Genomic DNA, 12,231 nt, shown 5'->3' with positions numbered 1-12,231 from the left:
TGCTAAAAGGCCTTTGGACCACAAGGCAGATCCACATCCAATTCAATTAATAGAGCAATGTTGCACTTTGGAGCTGTCTCCCACCTGACCAATCCATCAACAGGATTTGCACACGTTAATCAAGGCGTCCGCAATGGGTTCACCAAGCTCTGCCTCTCACTGGAGGAGGAAACTGGCCTCTTTGGACCTCAGAACCATAACTCTTCCACACTCTCTCAAGTCCCTTACTTGGCTCTGCTAAATGCACAGACAAGGTGAGCTATTAATTAACAAGTGAGATTAGTGCCCAGATCGCATCCCTGAATCAAGTCAAACCAATTTGGATGGTGAGGGGATGGAAGGGGAGGGTGAGGAGGCAGTGGGCGAGGGGTACATGTCATCTGTTCCAAGTGCTCTGGACATACTCCAATGTTATTTCTCCTCATTTAGACCTGGCTAGAGTGTCTTGGATGGTGTGCCCAGAGCTCAGGCCAGTATCCACATCTCTTAACCCAAGGCAGCTTCCTTTGGAGCAAAGCAAGGAACCAAGTCTTGCCAATAGAGGTGGGGTGGGAAGTACTGTTCTGGAGGGAAGATGAAACAGCTCTTAGCGTGTGAGGAGGAGGGAGATGCTGCTGGTGGTTCACTCAGATCTGTGCTCCCGGGGACAGGATGGGAACCCCAGGCAGGGTTCTCTCTTGTCTTGTGAGTGGCATGTCCCATGACAGCCCCTTCTCTTTCTTCCCACTGCATGCAGGGCCTTGGCCTCTGTCACCGCTCATCGACTGGGTTGTAAAAGTAAGTACAACTATGTGATTACACACCCCATCTTGTCAGATGGACAGTGTGCTCTTTGTAGATAATATGGCATGTTTGGTTTAGTATTTTTCAAAGGAAACTTTCAATTGTCTGACATTTAGTAGGCCCTCACAAATGTTTGTTAAGCCATGAATGAATATGTTAATGGAGCATGGATGGGTGGATGGAAGGATAGTGGGCGAAGGGACAGATGAGTGGAAGGGATGATGGTTGGAAGGATGAATGGATTCACTTCCTCATGTAAGAGAACAAAATTGGAAAGAAACAGCCTTCACCTCACTAACCACAGAGATCCCTTTCAAAACATTACAAGTGAGTGAGGGGGCACAGAGGGTTACAGGGGTGGGGATGAGTACAGTATATGATACACATGTGTGAAAATGAAAACGTTACAAATTGGTTTGTCCAACGTATGTACATTAATAGCAACAAAATTAGAAAAAGATTTAAAAAACTCTTAAATTATTCACTCAGGAGCTAAATCTGAAATTGTGGTTGTGCTTTTTAAAGTCAATTATTTGTCCTCTCCTTACTTTCCTTCTCTTGTATCTTGGGAAATCAAGGGTTATCATCTAAGATAGAGAGGGCAGTGACATCAGGCAACGGGATGAGCTCAGTTTAGCTGGATGAGGCTCTGCTGCCGTGTGCTGCACTGGTGCCCTGTGCAACTTCTGTAATATTCTCATGCTGTCTGAAAATGATGGGTATTGGGCTTTGAGCAGACGGAGGATTAGGGTTCGGCCTGCAAATTCTAGGTGGCAAAGGGGCCTGGGAAGGAGCGAGGACAGCCTCTGCAGGCCAGGCTGCCTAACAATGCCTCCTCACCTTATGGTCCCCACTCTTAGAGGAAATCTACACCCTCTCTCTCCTACCCCTGGCTGTGATGAACTGGATCTTACACCTCTGTCTTGGTGGTGATAATTAAATCTTACCCGCCTGTCACTTGGCACACACGTTGTATGTATTCCCAGACTTTAATGAGCTGGTATTTGTCTTCTGTAAGCAAAAATATTTCTTTGAGTCTCTCCTTTTTTTTTAAATTGGGGTGAGTGGTTCAAGCAAAGATCTCTCACTTTTTAAAAAGGCAGTCTTTGGGTAGCTTGCCTGTGAACTGTCTCTACTTCTTTGCGGGGGCTAATGATGGGTAAAGCTTGCTTCTTCTGAACTGGTTAATGCTTCCTGAGGTTTGGTGAGAAGTTACATGGCTGGGGATTTTGGTGTATTTGGAAAGTGCTAGGAATAGAGGTAGGGGTCACCATGCATGTTTTTGTGGGAAAATCCCAAAACAGATTTTTTTTTCAATAGGCTTTCTCAGCTAAATATTACAGAATACAGAAAATATTTGAGTGAAAATTTCCTCAACACTTTCAAAGAAGGCATTTTATCTAATACCCCTTTAGATGCACAGAAGAAAGATAGTTATTATAGAAGATAGATATCTTGGGCAATCTATGTCACCTGGAAATTTATTAGAAGTTCAATTTCTTATACCTTTCTGTAGGCCTATGGGATTTAAAAACCAAGAGAAGAGGTTAGGCCTCAGCCGACAGCGTTTCTGTTTTTAATATTTACTTGCTCGTTTATTTGTAAGGTGGAGGAGAGACACACAGAGGAGGAGAGACGCACAGAGAGAATGGGCATGCCAGGGCCTCTACCAGCTGCAAACGAACTCCAGACACATGCACTACTTTCTACATCTGGCTTTACGTGGGTCTTGGGAATCGAACCCAGCTCGGTAGGCTTTGCGGGCAAGTGCCTTAGCTGCTGAGTCATCTCTCCAGCTCTCTGCACATTTTTAAATTACGGATTTTTATTTAATTTTTTTTTTAACCTCCATTTCAGTAAAAAGATTCAGAGAACTTATTGACATATATCATAAACTTTCATCCATACGTGGTGTATATATGGCATTGCTATTTTTTCACTGAACAAGGTGACATTATCTTTGTTCAATCCAAAATGTAAATGAAGACTTTCTATAAATGAAAGAAAGGGAAGTACAAAGTCTTATTGTTCTCCCCTGTCTTTAATTTTTTTTTTTGTTTCATTGCATTATCACTATTAGGGTGTGTACTAGATGCATGTGTGAGTGTCGGGCCCTGGGCCCGTGCATGTGAAGGCCACAGGAAGGCATCAGCGGCTCTCCTCTATTGCCTTTCTGCCTTGTTTCGCTAAGTCTCTTGTTAAGCCTGGAGCTCCCTATTTTTTTGGCCAGAATGGGCTGAGGAAAGAGCTCCAGTCATCCTCCTGTCTCCACTCCCCCTCAGCACTGGAGTTAGGGCATGACTGGCTTTTTAAACAAATTTGTTTATTTTTATTTATTTATTTGAGAGTGATAGAGGGAGAAAGAAGCAAAGAGAGAGAGAGAGAGAATGGGTGCACCAGGGCCTCCAGCCACTGCAAAGGAACTCCAGACATGTATGCCCCCCTTTTGCATCTGGCTAACGTGGGTCCTGGGGAATTGAGCCTCGAACGGGAGTCCTTAGGCTTCATAGGCAAGCGCTTAACCACTAAGCCATCTCTCCAGCATCTCTTCAGCCCATGACTGGCTTTTTATGAGGCTGCTGGGGGCTGAGCTCTGGTCCTCAAGCTTGTATGGCAATGCTCTTACCCGCTGCTGAGCCATCACCCAGCTCTCCCTCCATCCCCAATGATCTTTTGCTTTTGTATTTTTTTCATGAGAGAGAGAGAGAGAGAGAATTGGCATGCCAGGGCCTCCAGCCACTACAGTCAAACTCCAGATGTGTGTGCCATCTTGTGGGCACATGTGACCTTGCACACTTGCATCACCTTGTGAGTCTGGCTTATGTGGGACCTGCAGAGTAGAACATGCGTGGGTCCTTAGGCTTCACAGGCAAGCATCTTAACTGCTAAGCCATTTCTCTAGCCCCCCGTGATCTTTAAACAAGTCCTTTAGGTAATTTTTCTGTAGGCTGAACTTTCAGAGCTACTGGCAACTAGAAGACAGTAGGGCCTAAATTCAGCCCTAGTTGGAGAAGGTTGTTAAGGGTTTCAAAGACCTCTGTTTGTATTTAAATTTAGAGCTATCTCAGTTTAAAATAATAATAATAAAAACTATCACTTTAAATGGAATTTTTTTTTTCAAGGTGGGGTCTCACTCTAGCTCAGGCTGACCTGGAATGCAGTCTGTAGTCTCGGGTGGTCTCGAGATCATGGTGATCCTCCTACCTCTGCCTCCCAGATGCTGGGATTAAAGGCATGTGCCACCACACCCGGCTCATAAATTGAGATTTAAAATATATATATATTTTTTAATTTATTCATTTAAGAGCGAGAAAGAGGGAGGGAGAGAGAGAGAGAATGGGTGTGCTAGGGCCTCTAACCACTGCAAACGAACTCCAGACGCATGTGCCCCCTTATGCATCTGGCTTATGTGGGTCCTGGAGAATCGAACTGGGATCCTTTGGCTTTGCAGGCAAAAGCCTTAACTGCTAAGCCATCCATCCCTCCAGCCCCATAAATGGAGATTTTTAAACAAAGCCCAACTGTCTCAAGATGGGAAGGGATGTGCCTTTCCTGCACCCTCTGGAAGAGTGCACTAGTATTTTCCCCAGTCACAAGATTTATGAAAAATGGGTTTTTTGTAGCTGCTCCCTGTGGTGGCATTCTTATTCTTCCTGGATGCCTCTTGGACCCCGTGCCAGTTTTCTAAACCACACAGCCTTTCCGGAGGAGTCTCAAAGCAGGTGTGTGTGTGTGGGGGGGGGGTAACAAATGCCCAGCCCACCCCCAAACACACAAAAGTTGTGATATAATGAGTGAGCTGCAGGCCTGGGCTGGATGAGAAGCAACTTTAATATTTATCAATAAACAGCAAAGTGCTTAGCACACTTCCTAGGGAAGTAATTAACCATAGAAAGGATGCTCTGTACCAAGGAATCGCTTCCCTAAAAAAAGCACTCACTTAATTGGGAATTGCTTACGCCAGGTGAGAGAGAGGCAGCGTCTACCTCTCTCACCTGACATAAGCAACTCTGAATTAACTGGGAGTTTCTTTTTATAAACACTTTCTTTTTGGTGGTTAATGACTTCCTTGGGAAGCTGCTTTAATAGTTCCCATAACAAGGCCATTATTGTCTTTAGCACAATCACCGCCTCATTTGCTTTTGTCCCTGCCTTTTTGGAACTTGGGTTCTACCTGCTAGGAGGGACCCTGGCTTGTACCTGTAGAAACAGCCCTTTCGTTTGGGGACCTGGTGCCTCATCAAGGTGCATTTACCACTTCAGGGATTTAGAGTTTTGCCTGGTGGGGAACCAGGATCAGGGTAAGATTGGTGGAGAGGGAGGTGGATGGCCACTGAGTCCCCAGGAGTGCCTCTTCTCCTCCCATGCCGCATTCCACCAATATGCTACACTTTCAGTTGCTGACACCCAGAACAGGGCAGTGAGCCAGCAAAGCAGCTCCTTTCTGGAAGCAGAAGCTGATCTGTAAGCAACCACTGTGCTCAGTGAGGTCACCAGGGAAGCAAAGCAACACAATGAACTTCCCCAGTAAGTCACTGGATTATGACTCTCAGGAAGAACTGCCTCCGTAGTTACGCTTCATCTTGTTAAAAAAATGAAATAAAGGGGCTTCTATTTTGGCTTTGCTTCAGGAAAGAGCTCTGCAAGCTATACAATGTCTATATACTTTAAAAATTTATTTATTTATTTATTTGTAAGCAGAAAGAGAGAGAGAGAGAGAGAGAGAGAGAGAGAGAGAGAGAGAGAGAGAGAGAGAGAGGAAGAGAACAGGCATGCCAGGGCCTCTAGTCACTGAAACTCCAGATTCATGCACCACTTTGTGCATTTGGCTTTATGTGGGCACTGGAGAATAGATCCAGGGTCACTGGGTTTTGCAGGCAAGTGCATGAACTGCTAAGCCATCTCTCCAGTCCCCTCTGTCAACTTTCTTGATTATGAACTCCTGCCATATGTATATATTTATTTACAAACTATGTACTTGCACAAGGTAATCCTAGATTATGGAAATTACAAAAAGTCCATTAAGAGGATGAAATAAAAAAGGAAAAACAGAATGTTTAATGTTCTTTTCTTAAAAAAATATATTTTTATTTATTTATTTATTCATTCATTTAAGAGACAGAGACACAGAGAGATGCAGAGAGAGAGAAAGAGAGAGACAAAGAATGGACATGCCAGGGTCTCCAGCCACTGCAAATGAACTCCAGACACATGTACCACCTTGTGCATTTGGCTTATGTGGGTACTAGGGGGGGATTGAACCTAGGTTCTTTGGCTTTGCAGGTAAAGCCCCTTAACTGCTAAGCCCTCTCTCCAGCCCACAATGTCTAACATTCTCCTCTGCTCCATGGGTTGCTTCCCACTTTGGGTACCTGAAGTGACTCCAGGGGCCAAAAGCAGGGAAAACCTTAACTTTGGGAGTTGATAATCCTGTAGTTCAGTGGCTGGCACCCTGTGGGACCATAAACATCGGTGTTAAGTCAGATAATTGCACCATGGGTCCACTTACCCCTGAAATGTACGCTCCAGGTAAACTGTGACTAGTGAATTTTTTTTTTTTATTCTTTTTTGTGGGAGAGAGGCGGGGAGGGGGAAATTGAGAGGAGAGAGAGAGAGAGAGAACTGGCACACCAGGGGCCTCAGCCATTGCAGCCAACCCCAGATGCTTATGCCACCCACTGGGCATGTGCTACCTTGTGCTTGCTTCACCTTTGTGCATCTGTCTTACATGAGATCTGGAGAGTCAAACATGGGTCCTTAGGCTTCAAGGCAGGCAAATGCCTTAACCACTAAGCCATCTCTCCAGCCCATAGTGAGTCATTTTGATGGGCATGGGTCACACACCTACACATATGTTTGGAATACTATATGTTCTTAGGAGAGCGTCTGACCTCTATACTCGTGCAATCCATTAAGTTTCGGCATCCTAGCACTCCAGCAGGACATAGCCTTGGGAGACTCCAGAGGTTCAGAACACGGGTTGGCATTCTATAGCCTGGCTAACCTGCACACACCCAGCTTTAGAAACTAAGCAGGGTGGAATTTGGCTAGTACGTGGATGGCAGTCTAGGGTTTGGGAAAGCTCTCTTCTAAAGTGACAAATGAAAACATTTTAGATCTGATAGCTTTGTGGCGGTCTTGTGTTGTACCTCCTCAGCTCTGTGGTTGAGGGTGAAGACAGAGTGCTGTTGGGTGCAGAACTCAAATAGAACCCAGCTTATCCCAATGCACAGAAAGGTATAGGTTAAAGGGTCCAAAGCTTCATGATGCGAGATAAAAGCATTTTAGAGATCTATTCTAGTGCACAACCTAGTGTCTATAGCTAACAATATTGTGCTGTATTCCTAAATTTTGCTAAGAGAATAGGTGTTATAAATTATAAAGCCACCCCTCCCCAAATATTACAAATAAAGGTCGTGGGAAGGAACTTTGGGAAGTAAGGCTTACAGCCTTAGTGGTAGGATGGTCTCATGAATGTGGACTTATAATGCATTGCAATGACTATATCACATATATACAGCTTTTTATATGACAACCATCCCTCGACAAAGTAGTTAGAAAAGACATTGTGGACACTTAGATTTGCATTTCTCATATTTTCCCTTGTCATGAAATGTTATTTTTCGCTTCCTTTATTCCAACAAACCATTAACAATGATAAAACCATTTTTAGCTCACAAATTGGATTTGACCCATGGGGTACAGTTTGATAACCACAGATCAGGAACTGGGTTTGAGCACCAGTTTTACTACTGAGAGTTGTAATTGGCTTTAAAAAGTCATAAAACAGCTTCTCAGGCCTTGTTTCCCTCATTTGTAAAGTGACATCCCAGAGGATACAAGGAGAGGAAGGGATGCCCTGGTTGTGACATCTCAGTGCAGTGTGAAGCCCTGACTGTCATCACCATGTCACTAACCGTAAGTGCCAGCCCTGGAAGGTCTGGCAGGATAGTCACTCTGAAGGCAGGGCCAGCACCCAGCTACCTTTCTGTAGTGATGGATGCCTGGGAATCCAAAGCCAGCACCAAACCTCAGTGACCACAGTCAATGTTTTCTGGAGTCCACCTGGCCCAAGGAAGCCCATTCTTTGTGGCATTTACTTAAAGGAAATTATACAACATCTGACAACATTACAGGGACAGGCCTTTCAGGAGAAGAGTAAGCCCTGACGAAAGCATATATAACACTGTTCTTGAAGGGCTGGGAATTAGAAGACACTTGCTCACCTCCCTCATTATCCTTGTTATCAGCGCAGGAGGTTTCCATGGCAACGTTGCATCCGGGCCCTCTCCAGCCGGTCTGGCAGACACACTGCCAGCTGTTCTGACCCAGTGTGCATCTCCCGTTACCGTTGCACAAATCAGGGCAGCCATCTGGTTGGAGAAATGGAGAGAATGAGAAGGAGGGACATGAGGCCGCGCCAGGGAGGCAGGGGAGCCATGCAGAGGGGAGCAAGCCTGCAGGGCAGCCACTGGGCCAGCCTCACAGTGGGGCCCATACCTGCTGTCCAGAGAGTCAGGGGTAGCAGGCCACGCATGCAGGTGCAAGACGAAGTAGGGGGCACAGATGCAGGGGTTTCCCAGTGACAACTGACTTGGGTGTAGGGGTAAGAGCCATCTTGCCAAACCTGGGGAGGGATCTCAGTGCACGCCCTAGACAACTACATCTGAGCTGAGTGGACAACCAGACCAGCTAGGTTGTGATTTCTATCTAGCCAGTAGCTCAGGATGTATACTGTCTTGAAAAGAAAGGTTCTCTCTCCCTCTTCCCCTCACTGTTTCCTTTCCTCTCCTCTCCTCTCCTCTCCTCTCCTCTCCTCTCCTCTCCTCTCCTCTCCTCTCCTCTCCTCTCCTTCCTTCCTTCCCTCCTTCTTTCCTTTCCTTTTCCTTCCTTCCCTCCCCTTTTCTTTTTCTGTAGTGCTTTCTGCATACGAGAGAAAATTCCCTACCAACCCAAGATGGAAGCAAAATGCCACCCCTCCCCCCATCTTTCAGAATTTTAAAGATAGATTTACATATGATTTTCATCAGCTTCTTGTGACCAAGAGCTGGCTCTGCTGGGCTATTTTCACATCCTTGTAATAGTTAGCTTTAAGGGACACTTAAAATTTTTGGCTCATCACTCTACTTATTCATGGCAGATTTAAAAGTGGAGCAGGATTTGAAGGCTGTGGGAGGACTAGGTGCTGGGTGCCATGAACTGGGGAAGAGACAGAAACTATATATATGCAGTCAAGTGCTCTACCACTGAGCTATGCCCCCAGAAATTGTGTGTGTGCGTGTGTGCGCGCGTGTGTGCGTGTGTGTGTGCGTGTGTGTGTATTCATGCACAAACATCCATACATCATGGGGAATAGGCAGAGGGGTCTGGGCTATTCTTATTTAGTGGCTCTCTTTTCTTTCTTGTTGCCCCTTTCCTTGTGCATGTGCTAGCAGCCGGCTACCTAATTTCCTAAGTGTTCTAACACCCAGAGCAATTGTGGCACCAAGTTCCCTTGCCTTGAGATGGACAAAAGGAGCTGCGTGGGAAGAAAATCTCAGATGAGGAGAGACTTGCTAGCCAGCCAGGATTCTGTTGCCCTTGTAAGACCCCCCCCCCCCCGCAAAAAAAAAAAAGCACAGGATTGGTGGCATACAGCCACACTCATAAAACCTACATGTTGTCAAGAATTCCTAGATATGTTTTTCTTTATCTTTCTTTTAGCAGCTTTATTGGGGTATAATATATGTACCACAAAATTTACCTGTTTTAAGTGTACAATAAAATGACTTCGGGTAAAGCTATAGAGTTGTGCAATGTAGGTATGCTTCCCTATTCATTTAAATATACCTTTGTGACCATTCAGTTAATTGTCCCCAGTAGTAATTAGCTGTGTATCTTGAGTCCTATCTCTACCTCCATGACCACTTCCATTTCTGCATCTATTTTTAAACCTCACAAAGGTGAGCTGGATTGGACCAAGGCAAAGGAAAGAAGAGCTTTGTCATGATGGAGGTAATTGATTTGAAACCTTTCCGTGATCAAAAGTGTGCATCTTCCCTGCTTGTTTCCTGCACTTTGAAGGCCTTCACCCAGCATTATCCCCTCGGCTCTCAATACCTCTTGGAAGAGTGCTGATAAACCTGACAGAACTTGGAAGGACTCCTGCTGACAGAAAGGTCTGAGGCCCCAACTTGGGTTTGAGAAGCGGTTTACTCCCCCAGGCTTGTTCCCAACCCTCATTCCAGGCATGTTGTGGGTTAGACTCTGAGGGAAGAGGGTTGGAAACAGAGCCTGTGTTGGAGACAGTTTCCAAGGAGTCTGGAGCAGGGAGTCTTCTGCCCAGCCTCCTGGACTAACTCCCACAATGTACACACCCCTGATTCCACACTTTTCCCTTCCAGTGAGGAGACTGGGGCCCTGCGTGGGGGAACCACTAACGGCCCCCTCTCCTGCCCAGATGGAACAGTATGCAGCAAGGAAGCCTTCCTCACTGTCAGAGAAGTACCACAAACGTTTCTGGTGGGAGCAAAAGTGGAACTAGGAAGGAAAAGCTCCAGGGACATTTGGCAAGTTCTCAAGGAAAAGAGATCCTCTCCCTCCTGCAGTCGCCTCCCGCTTTACCGTTTCCACCGGAAGAGTTTGGGGGAACGGATCACAGAGAATTCAGTAAATGACAGACCTACTAACGTTGGCTCAGCATGGTGGCTTGTCTGTGGGCTTTGTTATTTAGCTCATTGAAGGTCTTGTGTCTGACTCAAATCAGACCCAGAGTCTCAACAGAAGCCTCATTGTGTAGGAAACCCACGTCCACCACATAGAATTTAAATTTGCCAAGAGCACCGGCATGTCCGTCAGAGATATGCACTCAAAATATGTATGTTCCTCTACGGAATGAAGTCCCCCCTCCCCCCACACTTTCTCTTTCTTTCTGGTTTTTTATTTTTCTCTCTGACCAACCGAAGTGAGATAAACAGACCACAGTAGCGGGTTTTCTCCACATCATCAGAGGAAGATGAAAACACGAACAGTAGGAAGCTGGAAAATCTCTGAGAAGTTTCAGGGCAGCTGGGAATTAATGGACAGGACTTTGCTTTTAGCTTGAAGAGGAAGAAAGCAGCCTTGGTAGGTGCGTGGCGTTGCTAGGCAACCCCAAGCTAGCCCTAGCGCAAGTTCATTCTGTTGGTGGCCTTCTGAGGAGGTGACTCTTTGTGTTTGTAAAGTGCAAAGCCAGCCTCTGCTTAAGGAAAAACAAAACCCAGGAAGTAATTAGTTTGGAGGGTAAATGGGTACCGGGTGGCAGCTTGTCTCTAGAGAGGACGCTGTCCCTGAAGATGGATCTGGCTTATGGAGGCTTCATACTTGGGCATCCAAGAAGTCTGCTAGAGAGAGTCTTCTGAATTCAAGCCTGGCTGTCTGACTTCCTCAAGTGCCTGCCTCTAAGATCACACCTGCATAGAGTCCTGGAGGGCAAACCTGTTAGGATCCTTGCTTCTGCAGCTAGAGAGAGCTGCTGGAAGACAGGGGGCTGCGGGTTCTGACATGACCCTGGACATGTGGACCTCAATGGAAGCAACTTCCTCTCTCTTTCTCTGACATTTGACAAAGTCTGGAGATATTATTGATTGTCACCATTTAAGGATGATGACATTTGACACTCTATGGGCAGAGAGGCCAGGGTTACTGCTGAGTATCTCACAAGGTACAAGATAGCTCTCCCATCCTCTCAAGAAAGACTCAGGCCCTGATCTCAGTAGTACTGAGGTTGAAATCTCTGCCATGGACACCAGGCACCGTAAGATCTCAGACAGGGCTGCCTGCTGCTGGTCTCCAGAGCCCAGTGTGACCTCACGCACATAGTAAGGGCTTGAATCCATGGGCAAAACCAAGTGGTACCCTATCATTTCAGCCTGCTTCCCAAGAGTCATCAGAGGTGGAAGGAAACTCCCTCTCCAAGATGGAGCCTCCTTCCAGAAGGCATCTTTGAGGGCACCACGGATGTAGTGGGCAGGTTCTGCCCCTTTACAACCTATTCACAGCTGATGCAGAAAACAGGAAATAACTCCCACCCCAACCAAACCACGCACTCCTATGTTCCAATGATTCCTGAATATTCAACTCCAATCCTGGGATTCTAGGCCTGGACTCCAACTTTTATCTCAGCATCCCTATCTATTTACTCACGGTCAATAGTATTCAGACTCTCTCCCCCACCCACTTCCAAATTCTGATTAATGAATAGCATTTGCAAGCACCTAAGCCAGGGACTAAAATCTTGGAGCAACCCTTAAGCACTCTCTACTTCTGTAATCTCTCTCACCTCTTTTTTAAATATTTTATTTATTTATTAAGAGACAGAGAGAGGGGGAGAGACAGAGAGAGAGAACAGACGTGCCAGGGCCTCTAGTCACTGAAAACAAATTCCATATGCAAACACCATCATGTGCATCTGGCTTATGTGGGATCTGG

The 12,231-nt window shown here is 45.9% G+C and overlaps 1 protein-coding gene across 10 annotated transcripts in view; it reads right to left on the bottom strand.

Moving 5' to 3' along the window:
• Positions 1-12,231, bottom strand: part of Tenm2 (teneurin transmembrane protein 2) — a 1,398,763-nt gene that overhangs the window by 109,206 nt on the left and 1,277,326 nt on the right. For all 10 annotated transcript variants that reach the window (XM_045152018.1, XM_004661036.2, XM_012949310.2 and 7 more), the window contains one exon: positions 8,010-8,156. In XM_045152018.1, coding sequence (XP_045007953.1) covers positions 8,010-8,156 — 147 coding nt within the window. The remainder of the gene's footprint in view (positions 1-8,009; positions 8,157-12,231) is intronic.

The sequence above is a fragment of the Jaculus jaculus genome, chromosome 6 (genome assembly GCF_020740685.1).
Source record: "Jaculus jaculus isolate mJacJac1 chromosome 6, mJacJac1.mat.Y.cur, whole genome shotgun sequence".
Classification (NCBI taxonomy): Eukaryota; Metazoa; Chordata; class Mammalia; order Rodentia; family Dipodidae; genus Jaculus; species Jaculus jaculus.
This window is presented reverse-complemented; position numbering and strand designations above follow the sequence as displayed.